General features: G+C 34.0%; 1 protein-coding gene across 10 annotated transcripts in view; it reads left to right on the forward strand.

Moving 5' to 3' along the window:
* Positions 1-10,370, forward strand: part of LOC124541156 (paired amphipathic helix protein Sin3a) — a 43,780-nt gene extending 33,410 nt beyond the window's left edge. For 5 of the 10 annotated variants that reach the window (XM_047119004.1, XM_047119005.1, XM_047119003.1 and 2 more), the window contains exons 22-31: positions 464-631; positions 1,942-2,033; positions 2,457-2,553; positions 3,364-3,476; positions 3,847-4,021; positions 4,674-4,855; positions 6,500-6,637; positions 7,023-7,127; positions 7,773-8,041; positions 8,880-10,370. In XM_047119004.1, coding sequence (XP_046974960.1) covers positions 464-631; positions 1,942-2,033; positions 2,457-2,553; positions 3,364-3,476; positions 3,847-4,021; positions 4,674-4,855; positions 6,500-6,637; positions 7,023-7,127; positions 7,773-8,041; positions 8,880-9,018 — 1,478 coding nt within the window. In that variant the 3' untranslated portion in view covers positions 9,019-10,370. Of the gene's footprint in view, positions 1-463; positions 632-1,941; positions 2,034-2,456; positions 2,554-3,363; positions 3,477-3,846; positions 4,022-4,673; positions 4,856-6,023; positions 6,078-6,499; positions 6,638-7,022; positions 7,128-7,772; positions 8,042-8,879 lie in introns of those variants that run through there. The other 5 variants (XM_047119008.1, XM_047119009.1, XM_047119012.1 and 2 more) reach the window with 3 other exon arrangements.
* The last annotated feature ends 6,069 nt before the right edge of the window (positions 10,371-16,439 follow it).

Consider the following 16,439-nt stretch of genomic DNA (forward strand, 5'->3'; position numbering starts at 1 on the left):
ATAATAGCTTAGCTATGTTGTAAACTACTAATGGTTCTTGATTAATGTTCCACTTAGCTACTTATATCCACTTCTGATAACAGCTTCAGCAAGCTTTCGCGAACGTTTGACGTTAAATTTATGCGGTAAAACAGAAAGTAATAGTTAAGTTTTGTTGTATTCTATCATACACCTAAATTTGATTGAAAAAGTGTTTCAAAGAAAATTAGTAGAAGACTTATATCTATCATATCTATCTAAAGGTATACTCTATATGTACCTTTAAGCTATTGTTATTCCCCCTCTGGTTTAATGACACAAGTTGTATGCATTGTTTAGGAATACTTATTTTTATTAATTAACAAAGTAGATAATTATGAAGCCTTCCATTGCTTTGAATAAAATTTTCGCGTCTATAGAAACATAACATTTACATGAGTAATTATATCCGTTTGTCTACAACAAGCATTCTTTATTTAAACAGCGATCAAAATAGTTCGTGACGCAGCGGAATTATTGATCCATCACGCGAGGAGGCAGACAGGCATACAGAAGGCCGAGAAGAGAAGAATCAAACAGCTGCTCAGGCATTTTCTTCCGGATCTGTTCGCCCATCCTCGGCAACCCTTGTCTGATGATGAGAGAGACGAAGGTATGTTTATCTATTTCATTTAATACTAGTGGAAGTGAGATAGGTATTGGTTATCGTATGTCCCTGAACTGAGCAAAATTTCCAGGTGATAATTGGGTTATTGTGGCGTGAAAACATTACAAAATAACTTACTTACAACTAAGAATTTATAAAACAAAACTGTTTGTATCGAAGTTAAAATATTTTCTAAGCGCGCTGATATGAATCCGGGATATGCTTCTAATTGTTTACGATTAATTATATTGATACAAAATTATTGTTCAAATCAAATTGAATTCACTAAGTTAAAGCTTTTTATATATATAATGTTACTTGAATAATGATTACGTATTAGTACAGATACAGAAATGTTTACGTTTTTATGCTTGGTTTGCGTTTTTTATTGAAGTCTTGAGTTAACCGGTTTTATTACGACGACAAAAACAAGATCGACTCGAGTTGCTCGCATAAAAGTCAGCTATAAATCACAATACGATAGTTTTTTACAAGATTTATAATGTTGTTCAAACTAAAATACGTAAAGCTACTGTAATATTATTCTAAAATTATATAATTACATTGTAGTAATGAATTATTTCTTATTCATAATATTTAATACCAATTTTAAGTGTACTAGTTACGCAAACATTCAATGGTTACTTTAGATCTTAGGTTTTAATTAGATATTTATATGTAAGAACGTAAACTACACGTTCGTCCATTCAATAGTTTAAATCTAATTTAATGGGAGAGCAGGCATTTGCCCAGCAGTGAGAAATTTACAGGCTGTTATTTAATATTACATATTAAACCTCTGAAACGGTTACTGGATTTGTAGTTTTTCAGTTGTTATTACAATAAAATGTCCTTTTATATATAACTATAGATAGTATATAGACAAGTGATGAAACACATGCGATGTGCTTTGACAGACTGTCGGTGGTGATACACGCATGCTGCCTTCCTTCTGATGTCTATTCATAATGTATATGTTCAAAATTATAAACTTTATTATACTATATGTAGATGGACAAGTAATTAGAACACTTGATGATAAGTGATTACAACCACCCATAGACATTTGCACGGTAAGAATAAACATTTCTTACATGACTTATACTTTTTCAACCTCTGGAACTAAGATGTTATGTCACCTGTGCCAGTACACTGGTATATGGTAGTTCAAAATCGGGATTGAACTCGCAAGGTGCAATTAATTGAAAAATCATTTACTTTTACTTTCCATCTGAAGTTAAAATTTAGTTATAATTATAAATCTCAAAGAGATAGTGGATTATAAATAGATTTATATCGAATTGAAATTGTTCCAGAAGAAAAAGAAGAACCAAATAGTCCAGACAGTCCGAGTGCAGATCAGGCTGCCGATGATAAGGGAGGGAGCGTCAAACAGGAGAAACAGGAGGTAAGCTTATACCTATTCAGCTTCAAAAGGTTATTTGTCCTTGAATTAAATTAAACAAGAGTGACGTTTTTTCACTACTCCCAATTGTCATTGTCACGTTATTCAAAACAAATCTGATTGGTCGATAAAAAGTACCATTGTAATACACTTTATGTGAAAGGAAATAAACTATATTTTTTATAGTATTGATTTAAATTAAAAAAAAACTCTGAAAACGATATAGTTCTTATTTATTTTAGTGGTCACAATAATAACTCTTTATCAGAAGAAACATTTGTACATTTAGATTGTTTTCATAAAATCAACATACAGTATTGATGGTAGTATTACATGTAATATTGTTAAATGAAGATCTTAAAAGGGCATTTAATTTAGCGTTATTGTTTTTGTAGTAAATATTCTTAATTTGTTGTTATTCCACAGTCGTCGGAGTCCGATAATGCGTCTGACAAAAGCAGTCGGAACAACAAGAACGACAAAGAGAATAAACCTAAAAACAACAACACAACTGACAGTAAAGGTATGTACCATGAAGATAATTTATTTAAATAAAACTAATTATAACGGATGAATCGCGTATATTAATTATTTTTAAAACATCCCGACGTTTCGAGCACTTTGCAGTGTTCGTGGTCACGGGTAGACTGAAGATAATTTATACTCGTAGACAACACTAAACGAAAAAATAAAAACAGATTAAAGATGTACATCAAAGGCACGCGTTTAAGAAAAATAAGTGTTGACCTATGTGCTCGTCGACCTGGGTGGGCATAACCCATTTATCAAGTGTCAAGATATACATAATTAGCAATTTAGGTGGAAATTATTAATAAATTAAGATGAGACAAGTGATGAAACACATGCGATGTGCTTTGACAGACTGTCGGTGGTGATACACGCATGCTGCCTTCCTTCTGATGTCTCCTACATGATATTTAATAAATCTTAGAATAAAGTGATTAATATTAAAAAAATATATGCTTAATATATTATACTTACGTAGAAATGGAATTCGAAATTTATTGGATTTAACTAAAACTTCATTTATAAAAAATACATTTTTGCCTGTGGTTTCGATTAGTTTTTAAGGGTTGCTTTGCAGTAAATTTCATCAAATTCGGTTAAACTGACGTGAAAGAGCAACAGACAGACAAAGTGTTATATTGTTAGTATAAATATTTACATTTTAATAATACATTAATGAATATAAATCACATGATATGTATATAAATTTCTCTTAGTTCTAGTTTATAGATTAAACAATATATTTATATTATATAATATTGATAGTTGAAAGTTACATTATTAATAATTATAAATATGAATACAGATAGCACAAACTCCATCAAACGCAGCAGTAGCAACGAAGATTCTGTCAACATGAAGATCGAGGTCAAAAGCGAGCAGGATATTGAAGATGATTACAGAGATCATCCGTCAAATGTAAGATATTTTTTTAATTATTTAAGCTCTGTAATAATAAAAAATATTAATTAATACGCACACTTTGCTGCATAAGCTTAATCTATAAATACACTGTATTGTTATTTAACAGAAATTAATCTCTTTATAAAAAATAGTTTCAAGTATTTGTTGAGTCTGTAGTTTGTAAGTGTGAACTTGGAGTAATGTGGCTTCCGATTCCAGGAGGCGCGTTTTGTGTGCACGTCGTCGTGGTACCTGGCTTAAATTGTCTATAAATACACTGTATCGTTATTTAAGTGAAAGTAATCTGTTTACAAAAAATAGTTTCAAGTATTTGTTGAGTCTGTTCGTATGTGTGAACTTGGGGTAATGTGGCTTTCGATTCCAGGAGGCGCGTTTTGTGTGCACGTCGTCTTGGTACCTGTTCCTGCGCTTGCACGGCATCCTGTGCCAGCGGCTGGGCGCGGCTCGGCGGGCGGCGTTGGCGCTGGCGCAGGCCGAGACCTCGCGCGCCTCCGCCCACCCGCCCAGCGTGGCCGCCGCCCTACGACTCAAGCCTTCCAGTGAGTAACCACACAGCGACTGCTAGTACCAGTTCATACCTTCATACCTTCATACCCAGTGTGCAAGACAAGCTTTGACTGTAGCTATCAAATATTCATAAAACTTACCGCGAAATTAGTAAAGACAAACATGTTAAAAAATTTAATAGCAGCTATAAATTATAATTTTATCGCTACTAAGATTTATCCATGGCAGTATATTGATTTGCTTGTTAAAATATAAATCAAATTTATTATAATATAATATATATTTATTATAATATAATAAGAGCTGAGATGGCCCAGTGGTTAGAACGCGTGAATCTTAACCGATGATCGTGAGTTCAAATCCAGGCAAGCACCACTATATATATGTGCTTAATTTGTGTTTATAATTCATCTCGTGCTCGGCGGTGAAGGAAAACATCGTGAGGAAACCTGCATGTGTCTAATTTCATCGAAATTCTGCCACATGTGCATTCCACCAACCCGCATTGGAACAGCGTGGTGGAATATGTTCCAAACCTTCTCCTTAACGGAAGAGGAGGCCTTTCTCAGCAGTGGGAAACTTACGGGCTGTTACTTTACTTTACTTTACTACTTTCAAATTTATTAAGTTAAAATTGACGTCTGCATGCATATATGAAAAATAACATATTGAACCTTCCAACAGATTTACCGGTGGAGGCCTCGTCACCGGCGGAATACTACAATGCGCTCCTCGAATTGGTAAAGGGCGTGCTTGACGGGAACGTGGATGCGAACGCTTACGAGGACGCTGCGAGGGAGATGCTAGGCATCAAGGCATATCCCGCCTACACGCTCGACAAGCTCGTGTCGACGGCTGTACGACAGGTAGGCCTATGACCCCATTGATGACCGAATATTGACCATTCGTTTGATGCAATACGCTATTTGACAAAACGAAAAATAAATGGTGAATTATTGTAATCAGTGTATATTATGAGTTTAAAAATGGTTATTTACGAACGAAAGTTGAAAATAATCCTTAATTTATTCAAAAATCCATAAATAAAAATGCATTTTTCCAAACGTTTGTCACGTGACACAAAACGCTCCTGATTAGCCGGGCTTGTGATGACGTCACTTTCTTGTAAACTTTGCTTTTCTACTGTATGTACTACAGATTAAAATAAAAGAAAGTAACGTCACCGACACCATCGCAGCGCCATATTGTCCGAGTAGCGTTTTCGCGCGCTATTTAAATATGGAATTTTTAATATGATATTTTTCGACAAATATGTACTTGAAATGAAAAACACAACTTTTACTGAGTTCCTTAACTTCCACTAAATAATATAAAATCGATTTTAAAAACCAGTCAAGTAGCCTATAGTCTGTTCGCGTTAAGAATGCAGTGAGTTGTCATTGTTTGACCAATCAAATATTATATATATATATATATATATATATATATATATACATATATATATATAAGAAGGGTAAAGGTGTATGTATATTTGTGTTAAAATTTCAACAAATTATATTTGTTTTAAAGACTAAGTGTAATGAATTTAAAAGGTACATTAACGTAAAAAATCGAAATTAAGTCATTAATATTTTAATCACTATTACTTACATTATTACTGTCGTCGTTAGTGTTTATAATAAAAAAAAATATGCAGCGAGTTCTATAACATTATCTAAATCCCACATGACAATTCCTTCTTGTAAGACGTGGTCGCAGCATTTCTCGCACTTTTATTTTTACAAAGTAATGTGTATTCATTTTTTTTAATATCAGTTAATAATAATAAAAATTTAATTTAAATTATAAAAATATCAGTTAATAATTAATTAAATCCACAACAATCACGTTCGAACTTATGTCTTTACCTGTTCATTGTGAACTTGACTTTGTAACTTGAAAAGATTTGATTGGTCAAAGGTGCCGGTAATCAATGACAACTCACTGCATTCTTAACGCGAACAGACTATAGTATTGTTTGTCATGTTCCACATCGATTACAAGACACGTGTGTAACGCTATGTGGTCCCGCAGCTGCAGCACTGCGTGTCGGAGATAACTTCCACTAAATAATATAAAATCGATTTTAAAAACCAGTCAAGTATAGTACGGCACAACTTAGATGTCGCATCGGCAAAATTCGTAAAACCGATCACATCCGAATTAAGTACACTATCCCAAATTATTAATATTTATTTCTCACGCGAATATGATCTTTGCACAAACGTAATAACTTGTAATTTCATATGACCTAATATATTCGTCAATTTGACGCGTCGTTTTACATGCACTCGCTTTCTCTGACGCGTGAATCTATAGCGACGAATAGCGTCGAATGACGCGATAGGGAGCTATTTCTATTGGTCGTGTAAATCGGCAGTAATCGGTTTTATTTTCATTCCATTGCATTTTCCGATGCTACATCTAATTTGTGTCTTACTATAGCCTATTGTGTGTCATGTTCCATATCGATTACAAGACATGTGTGTAATCCTATGTGGTTAACGCAGCTGCAGCACTGCGTGTCGGAGAGTTGGTCGTCTCGCGCTGCGGAGCTGGCCGCGCGCGGCATGCGAGGCTCGGCTGCCTACGTGCGTCGCGCGCTGCGAGCCCTGCGCGCCCACCACACGGCATTCCTCGTCAGAGTCGTGAGTGTCGGCGTTTTTTAACCCCCCCTCCCCCATTGGTGATACGTAGTGAGGTTAAGACCACCCCCCCTCCCTCTTCTCAACATCACGTGTATTTTTAGTACCTACAACGAATCTTAAAATTTTCTGAATATTATCTTAATTTAAATACAGGTATAAACTATAATCTTATTTTATTCTGAAATTAAGGACCATATTTGTTTAAAAATCGCGCACTAGACGAAAAAATAAATACACGAGATATCTTACTACACCCCCCCTCCCCCTTGTGTTATTTTCGTGATTTTTATCAAACCCCTCCCCCCCCCCTTTCAAGCCTCACGTGATTAATAGACAACCCCTTAAGAAATGTTATTTAAATTAACTTAATTAATTATTGTTTTAGTATGGCGGTGACGATTGTAAAGTGACGTTTGAGTTACTGGAGGCTGCGGGTGAGGGTCACGCTTCTCCCCACCACGATTCCTCAAGACTATCGCCCACTAACCAGGTAATTATATTGATATTTACATCCTTTTATTGTCCTTGAATAACTTTATAAATACACACTACTGACTGAACTAACACTGAGAAAGGACCTATATCCATAAATAGTTGTATAAATATATTTGTTTATATGTCGACAATATAAATCTTTGGTTTGAGAATGCCTGCAATATAATATGCCCGCGGTGTCCCGAATTCGTATCGCGGGCTCGGTCAATAAATCTCACTGGGATTTTTGGCAAAGGTATCTCGACAATAATTCAGGAAGTTGGCAGTCTTATGATTATATGTCTCGGTGCACACGTAACACCGGTCGGTTACTGACGCCGGTTAGTTAGTAGTAGGAGAGTGACAATAATTCAGGAAGTTGGCAGTCTTATAATGATATGTCTCGGTGCACACGTAACACCGGTCGGTTACTGACGCCGGTTAGTTAGTAGTAGGAGAGTGACAATAATTCAGGAAGTTGGCAGTCTTATAATGATATGTCTCGGTGCACACGTAACACCGGTCGGTTACTGACGCCGGTTAATTAGTAGTAGGAGAGTTCAATTGAATTACCGTGTGTAACACCGGTCGGTTTCTGACGCCCAGGAGAGTGCAATTGAATTACCTTGTAAGATTTAAACCGTCGTCCCTTTCCCCTTAGTCGCGCAGCCGCGAGACAAACGGCGATACAGTGTCGCGTCTGGCGGCGTGGTCGCTGTACGCCGAGAGCTACGCGCGTCCGGACGCGGTCGGCGCGCATTCGTCGGCGCGCAACAAGCCCGTGTTCCTGCGACGCAACGCGCGCCGAGCGGGAGCCGAGCCCGCGCCGCACACGGCCAGCGCGGCCGCCGAGTGCGCGCCCGCCGTGCGCCGACGCAAGCCGCCGCGCCTGCACGACCACTCAGAGTGCACGCTCGCCAACACCATTCGGTCAGTCTCAGACTTGCCACGCATCGTACTCGATACTAAAAATATAAGTAGTATAAGTAGTAAGTAACAGCCTGTAAATTCCCACTGCTGGGCTAAAGGCCTCCTCTCCCTTTGATGAGGTTTGGAACATATTCCACCACGCTGTTCCAATGCGGGTCGGTGGAATACACATGTGGCAGAATTTGTATGAAATTTGTCACATGCAGGTGAGGAATCACGATGTTTTCCTTCACCGCTGAGCACGAGATGAATTATAAAGACAAATTAAGCACATGAATCAGCGGTGCTCGCCTGGGTTTGAACCCGCATTCATCGGTTAAGATGCACGCGTTCTAACCACTGGGCCATCTCAGCTCAAAAAAAAAAATAATAAATAGAAAATATTTAGAATTAAAAAAAATTAGTCAGTCAGGACATATATCCTGACTGAAAGTCGGTGTATTTGTTGTTCCAGTTTAAAGGGCTAAGGGACAGGATTAAGGGGCATAATATCTTAGTTTCCAAGGTTGCTGGGTGGTTGGTGGTAAGGAATAGTTAAAATCATTACGGCACTAATAATAAATTAATAAATATTAGACAACATCACATACATTACTCTGATCCCAATGTAAGTAGCTGAAGCACTTGTGTTATGGATAATCAGAAGTAACGATACCACAAACACCCAGACCGAAGACAACATAGAAAACTAATGGTAATCTACATCGACTCGGCCGGTAATCGAACCCGGGACCTCAGAGTGGCGTACCCATGAAAACCGGTGTACACACCACCCGACCATGGAGGACGTCAATTATAATTGTATTCGCAATAACGATGTTGAACAATTCCGCTATAGGTTGGTGGCGTGTCGGCCGCAGCAGCTGTACCGCGCGGGATGCCTGGCGTTAGCGCGCGCGTCGCACGCCCGGCTGTCGGCGGCGCGGCGGGCTCGGTTCCGCGCGTGGCTGGCGCGGCGATCGCTCGCCAACACTTAGCCAGCGAGGGGGCGGCCCGCGCGCCCGTCTGTCGGCGGCGCGGCGGGCTCGGTTCCGCGCGTGGCTGGCGCGGCGTTCGCTCGCCAACACTTAGCCAGCGAGAGGGCGGCCCGCTCGCGCGACTGTCGCTACTGAGGCGTCCGGACGTCCGCGAGAAACGAGAGTAACATTATTGAAGTAGACAAACTTTTAAATCTACGATACGCTGTCAATTTTTACTGAATCGGTTTTCTTCCGAGAAAGGTCATCTTACAAACTTACTGTCTGACCGACTTTTACTAATTTTGATAAGAAATCTCAATTAAATCGCGTAGAAACTGTATCTCCGATACGATGTTTATTTTTATTTGTGAATTGAACAAGAATGTAAGTAAACGACAGTCGCGGCGCAACGGACGCGGCCTGAATCTAAATTAGATATTTATTGAAACGCTCTGTTCGTCCGAAACGAGATATATTTTGTTATGCATTCGATGTAACGTTTATTATTTTGTTAATGTTGATTCTATTTTGTAAAACAATATAGGTTTCTTTGTTTATACACAATGTGTTGACTAACGAAAGATAGCGTCGATCCAAGAGTAGTAATAAACTTGAAATGATGAAATTTCTTCAATTTTTTATCACAGCACTTGGTTGTCCAACTGTAATCACTTGGTTTGTTAACTAAAGATCGTGGGTTCGATCTATCTTTCACGTGCTTCGCTTATAATTCATGATACATTATTAGGAATATCTTTCGTTAGTTAACGTATAACAATAAACCAAAACATTTTATAGTTATATTGTAAAAATTAATTACTTAAAATTAAAACAATATCGTTTAAGTTAATTTGCAATGCAAATTCATTCGTCATTATGATTATAATTCGCTATTATTTCGTATTTAATGTAAATATATTGAATAAAGAAAAAGTTTTATTTATGTAATAATAACCAAAAGCAGTATTTAACGGATGAACAGAGCGTATTGATGGAATCGGTCCACGGAAGGAATACAGGGTAACTCATTAACTGTATTAACTCGAAAAATAAAAAATATAAATGTATGCTAAAGCATCGCTCAAAGTTTTTTTGGACCGATTTCATAATCTCGCGCCTAGGTCCCGTTTTAGTGACCTAGGACGCCTAGGGTATAGTTTTGACCCTGACTACATGATTAATGCTTTTCAGAGCACCTGTAAATAAAACTCTGAAATAATTAGTCCAGTAGTGTGTAAAGATCTCTTTTAAAAAGTACAGTCTGTAAATATTTTGACAGTGATTTTAGAGTTTAATTGTTGAAGAACCAATCTTGTTAATTCATATAAAATGACTTGTCGAAAGGAATAAATATTATTATATTTATAATATTCATGCATTTTTAATTATTACCTGATATTTTAAGTCCTGCTTTAAATAATGGCAACCAAATTAATCTAAATGTCTTTCTGGCTAAATTACTAAACATATTTTGATGTTGAGTGATATTTGAGAGTTACTGCTGCTCTGTTGATAGTTATCCTGTACATATAATAAAATTGGAGCATCTATTTCTAATATTAAAATAGTTGCTTTTTTTCTAAATGTACCAATTATACCAAAATAACATTTTTTACAATTTTTGTTTGTCTCTCTGTTCCGACTACTCTGGAACGGCCGATTTTGACAGGACTTTAACAGAAGGCTGATGTAATAAGAAGTAATAATATATTTCATTGTTTAATTCAAACGCACTGGAAGTCGCGGGCTATATGAAATGTGTGCTCTTTTCTCGAAGGCGAAAGCGATAAATGTTCTCAAATGGTGCACATACGACAAATTATTTTATATATTGTTATTAAAACCATAAAGTTCAAACCATCTAATAAATAAATAATCAACATATATATGTCGAAGCGTCAAACAGTTTAATTAAAATTTATTTATTTTTTAACCTACATACTGGCAACGTGAGTTTGACGTTAGAACACATGACATCATATCTGATGACGAGCTGAAGCCTGATTCCTCGTTATATATTTATTTGCGTTTAAAATTCCTATTTCAAACCTGAATTAAGAACATGATTTACACACAAGTATTCTGTGTAGCTTAGTATTTTATGAAAATAATAAATTATTACAATTAGTACATAACAAGTGGTGGTCTTCGTTGTTGAATAGTAACTAAACTTTATTTGATAAAAGTGCCATCAGTGATGTCCTTTTGACATCGCACTGAATTTCCGAGTTCGAGATTTATCTTTCCCTACGTATTCAAATTATTTCATTTCTACGGATAAAGTCATGTTGACCCAAAGTATAAGTCGGGTTTTATTAATATTTATTCGGGTACGCGCGATTCATAACATCAAAACAGTGTGATTTCATGTAACTGAGTATATATAGTACGACACAACTTAGGTGTAGCAGCGGAAAAAATCGTAAAATCGATCACATCCGAATTAAGTACGGTATCCCAAATTCTTACGTGAATATGATCATTACACAAACGCGATAACTTGTAATATCATATGACCTAATATATTCGTGCATTTGACGCGTCGATTTACATGCATTCGCTTTCTCGGGTTGCACTGACGCGAGAATCTATAGCGACGAAAAGCGTCGAATGGCGCGATAAAGAGCTATTTATATTGGTTGTGTAAATTGGCAGTAATCTGTTTTATTGAATTTGCTGATGCTACTTCTAAGTTGTGTCGTACTATACATATGTATAGTAATTATATTAGTACGCTGTTGTTTTAATTTGAAAAAAAGATAATAGTTAAAAGGTATACAAAATGCTGTCCTTAGACATCCCACGTGTAGCACGGTAATTAATTTTACACGTTGCAGTGTTTTGTATTAAAATCATAAACAACATCATAAAAATGTTAAAAGTTTAAATATATAATTAAATTTCAATAAATACTTATACTTAAAAGTTAATTTAAAGTTAGTTAATTTTGAAGTAATTTTTTTTAATCAAAATAAATCAGTTTCGTGAACAAGACTTTCGTAGATAATGTCACAATATCGAGCACCACCAAGTAAAATTAAAAAAACGTGGCAGATATCTCGTTTTAAATAACTGTAACGAAATATTTTTTAAGGCTTAGTCATGATTACAATTTCAGAAATAATTCCATACAAATGAGGTTATACTATTTTGACAGTGGTACTCTGCATGTTAAAACAAAAGCGCATATACTTCACACCTACTCTTTGTGTATAGTTTACGATACTGGAATTACTAGTATTATCGATTTACTCTTAAGAAAATAATATTAAAAAGTGTAAAAATATAATCGTAGTCGTTTAACGTGATATGCATCATTTATAAATTATCAAAGATATTTTTCTATTAAACAATCAAAACAATTAAAAACAATGGAAACGCATTTATAGACTTTTTTTTTAATTTACAGTCTTTCCAACCAAGTAGGTTTTTTAATAATAAATTATTTTTAAACACACCGTAAGCTTAATGGGGAAATAAAACAACGTTTTCATAAAATATACATTTAATCAGCAGAGCCCCTAACATCCATCTACATAGTTATTTCTACGCATTAGGTATGTCAAATTAAATTAATTTACTAGGAATTTTATTTTGGAAGACAGATATTTAGCTTACTTATAACTTATAAGCTAAAATTAGCTCTTTATATACGGGAAACAACCCCAGCCATTCATACTTATTATTGATTAATATAAAATACAGTATGAGAAAAACTAATTAGATTTTATAAACACATTACATTATTTAAAATAGAAACTTTAATTAAGTACATACGTTTGGGCTTTTTGTAAGTTATTCCAATATAATATTAATTACATTGCTCTACGCTCGCTCTAAAAATGTCTACACTATGTAACAATTAAAAAACATTGCATAATATGCTGATATCTCTTCCTTTAGTGTGGTTTTACAAATGATTACGACTCTTCTTGTCAAACAGCTTCAGATTACTTTGTATTCAAGACAGTCGGCAAAATTGTATTGAATGCTATGCTAAGCCGAAATAAGGCAAGCATCAATTAATATATTATTATACGTTTATTAATTACTAATACAATTAGTACAACATGCACAACAATACAACTATAAAGGCTTTTTATTCTTAATATATTATACAAAATATTTTTAAACAAGTTTATTATTGTAATAATTACATTGACACACATTTTACAAAAATCTAATTGTGACAAATGACAATATTTTTCAAACACCAATTGACGTTTAAAAGAGCGCCAAAATATTGTTTTTTTTTTAATGATGAAATGTAACAGAATTATACATTTTTATTGACTAGCGTAAATGTAAAATTAGTAAAATAAATATAAACCCACTCCATTTGAATATATTTTTAACTAAGAATATGAGTCAGGCACAAGATACGTGAATTATATTTGCACTAATTTTAAGGAAAAGTTATAATTTTAACCTTATAAGTGTATTTATTATAAAATGTATGACAATTATATAACTTATTTATCTGAGAGTCAGTGCGTTAGCAGATAAATTGATACTGTTAAGGTGACGATAGACCAGCAGCTGATATTGATAACGCATGATGACTTAACCTTTAAATTCATATAATATATAATTTCAAATTACATTTAATAATACAAATAAAACAGAATATTAAATGTCTTAAAAAAAGTTAAACTAAAAAGACATTTTGTAATGTTTAATTGGTCAATTTAAGACATTTACCATACATGTTCCAACAAAAAGTAATTAAAAATATATTAGGTCGGTGACTGTTCCTGTGATAACGTTAACTCGTGCTTGATTGGTGACTTCACTGGCTAACACGCTCGAAATTTAAACCTTTTACTTATGAGCAAGTCTTGTCCCAATAAATAAAAAAAATATATATATTATCTTGGTGGATATTTTTATCGGTTTATAAGATTTTTTTTTAAATAATCATAGTAGGTATTTAATAACAAGAAATTATTTCAATATCTATGATGCTAAACATTATTTATAAATCGCCAAAGAGGTTTTTAATAATTAAAATTAGAATAAAAATCTATATATTGCCACCGGGGATTTTTACAAATGTATAAATGTGATTATATATATTTTTTGTGAATCTTATAAAGGACTAAAGCCAATTTTTCAATGTTACTTTTTACGTGTTAAATTTCTACTTAATATGACCTATATTTTTAGGCTAGAATTATAAGAAATAGATTAAGTAAAATATATTTTTTTAATCATAGATTGCACATTTAAACTGTTATTTTCCCGTTAATTGCACCGTATCATAGCTATTGAAATGGGTTTCCCGAAGGAGCACTAATTGATTTAAAGATGAAATGTCATTTTATTTTTAGTCTGTGTGACGCAGCGCACTTATCGTGTATTCCGCGCAAATTGAATTATGACGCGTAAGACCGTAAGACGAATTTAACTGCTGTTTTAAGAATACGGCGTATAACAAAGCGCTGGATTTATTATAATAATAATGTTTGTTTATCATACGGAACAGCTGCTTTTAATAACTTTAATATTTCAGGTGGATTTTCTTATGATTATTAATTTTTTAATCGAAGTGATCGCAATATTGTACATAATCAGTTGATATATTATTTAAACGGGATGCTAAAGGGATTTTTAGTTGTAAATTATAATTTAGTTCTGCAGTGTTCTTTTGTAAGACCTTGCTTTAGTCTTTGTGGCTAGTGAAATGTTACCTCGCCCCGATAGTAAGAATCTAATGTTTATGACGTATAAGGAATAATGAATATTTCTTAAACCGTCAATATCTTTAATATTTGGGACCTTTAAATGAGATAACAATTTTCAATTTTAGAATATTTTTCTGATATTATAGGATTGAGTTTTTTTAGAGTTTTTCTATAACACGATACACAAATTTCATCGCTGAGGGTGAAAATGTCAGAATATGCGACATTTATTATAAGATTTAAAGGATATACGTATCAAAATGGCGTATCAACTTATTTGTTAATAATTGAATGACATAAGAGGTGATTATTACATAGCTGTCAAAAAGGTGTTTTAGTTATTGATATATTTAGTGAAAATATTTATGCACATAACATATGCCTGACCCATAATTTTATTGATTCATAAAATCTAGTATAAATAAAACAACAAAAACTTATAATTAAAACTTAAATTAATTCAGTCATCACATAATGAGGTCACGCTGAACATCATCATGTATTTTGTGTAAGTGCAGAATATCATGTTCATTCTGATAGATTATTGAAAATGAAAATGATCCCCAAGGTCATATTACTGCGGTGTCATTTTCTCTATTTGTTGTGCAACTATAGCAAATAGTTTTTAATAATCATAGTTTCACGGACATATTTTGGAAATACATTTTCATAATATCATTAAAATATAACTTTATTTTTATTTTCAGCACAATAAAAGTTACAAATATACTTTATTCAAATTCGCTTGTAAAATAATGATGTAATATTTTTTTTATTAGACAATTGTTATTTGAGTTAGGGTAGCCATTTAAATAAACAACATCATCAAAATCAGCATAAAAATGGAAATTGTTTGTGATACAAAACTTGTTCGAAAATGTTTTCAAAACTGTAACTATTTCGAGGAGTTGATTTCTAAACGAAGATTCCGGCTTCATACTTAGACAAGCGCTACTGAATTTATATGTGCTTAATTTAGTTTTAAGTATTCAATTCTTGCCTTGCAATCCAGGAACTAATAGTTCTACACGTGATAGATAAAAATCTAGGTTTCCTTATGGCGTTTTGTAAAACTATCAACTTGCATTGAAGCAGTGGTCCCATAAGTTCCAAGAAACCTTTGAACCGTTTCTTTTCTTCTCAATAGTATACACATTTCAAATAGGTAATTTCAGTAGGCTTTATAGTTAATCTTGTAAAATATCGATATAAAAGTAACAGCCAACTTGAATAAAGTATATTTTTATGTCGACATCATTCTCTTTAGGTATTTTACAAGTCTCAAGAATAGATGATGTAAATTTTGTGCAAATCTTGTACTGTGAATAAGCATATAGATTCTTTTTGGCATGTATGTGCTAATAATGGTTACTTAAACATTACGTTCTCAAATAATAAAATGTATGTTATTAACGTAGTAGCGTCTCGTTTTAATTTAAATTAAATATATCTTATACTAGATACCCGGGCCAGCTTCGTTCGGGTACGATAAGGAAAACTCTTGGTTTTTCTCTCCTATAACATGTATGTATTATACATGAAAATCTTCCTTTTGAATCTCTCTAGTTATTGATGAAAATCGCATTAAAATCCGTTGCGCAGTATAAAAGATCCAAGTGTACAAACGGCGGGAAGCGACTTTGTTTCATACGTGAAGATAGTCTATACTAATTATAAAGATTATAAGGAAAAAAAATAGTTTTAATCGACAATCTTGGAAACTACTGAATCGATTTCGATAGAGATCTGTCTAAA

The sequence above is a fragment of the Vanessa cardui genome, chromosome 27, assembly GCF_905220365.1.
Source record: "Vanessa cardui chromosome 27, ilVanCard2.1, whole genome shotgun sequence".
NCBI lineage: Eukaryota > Metazoa > Arthropoda > Insecta > Lepidoptera > Nymphalidae > Vanessa > Vanessa cardui.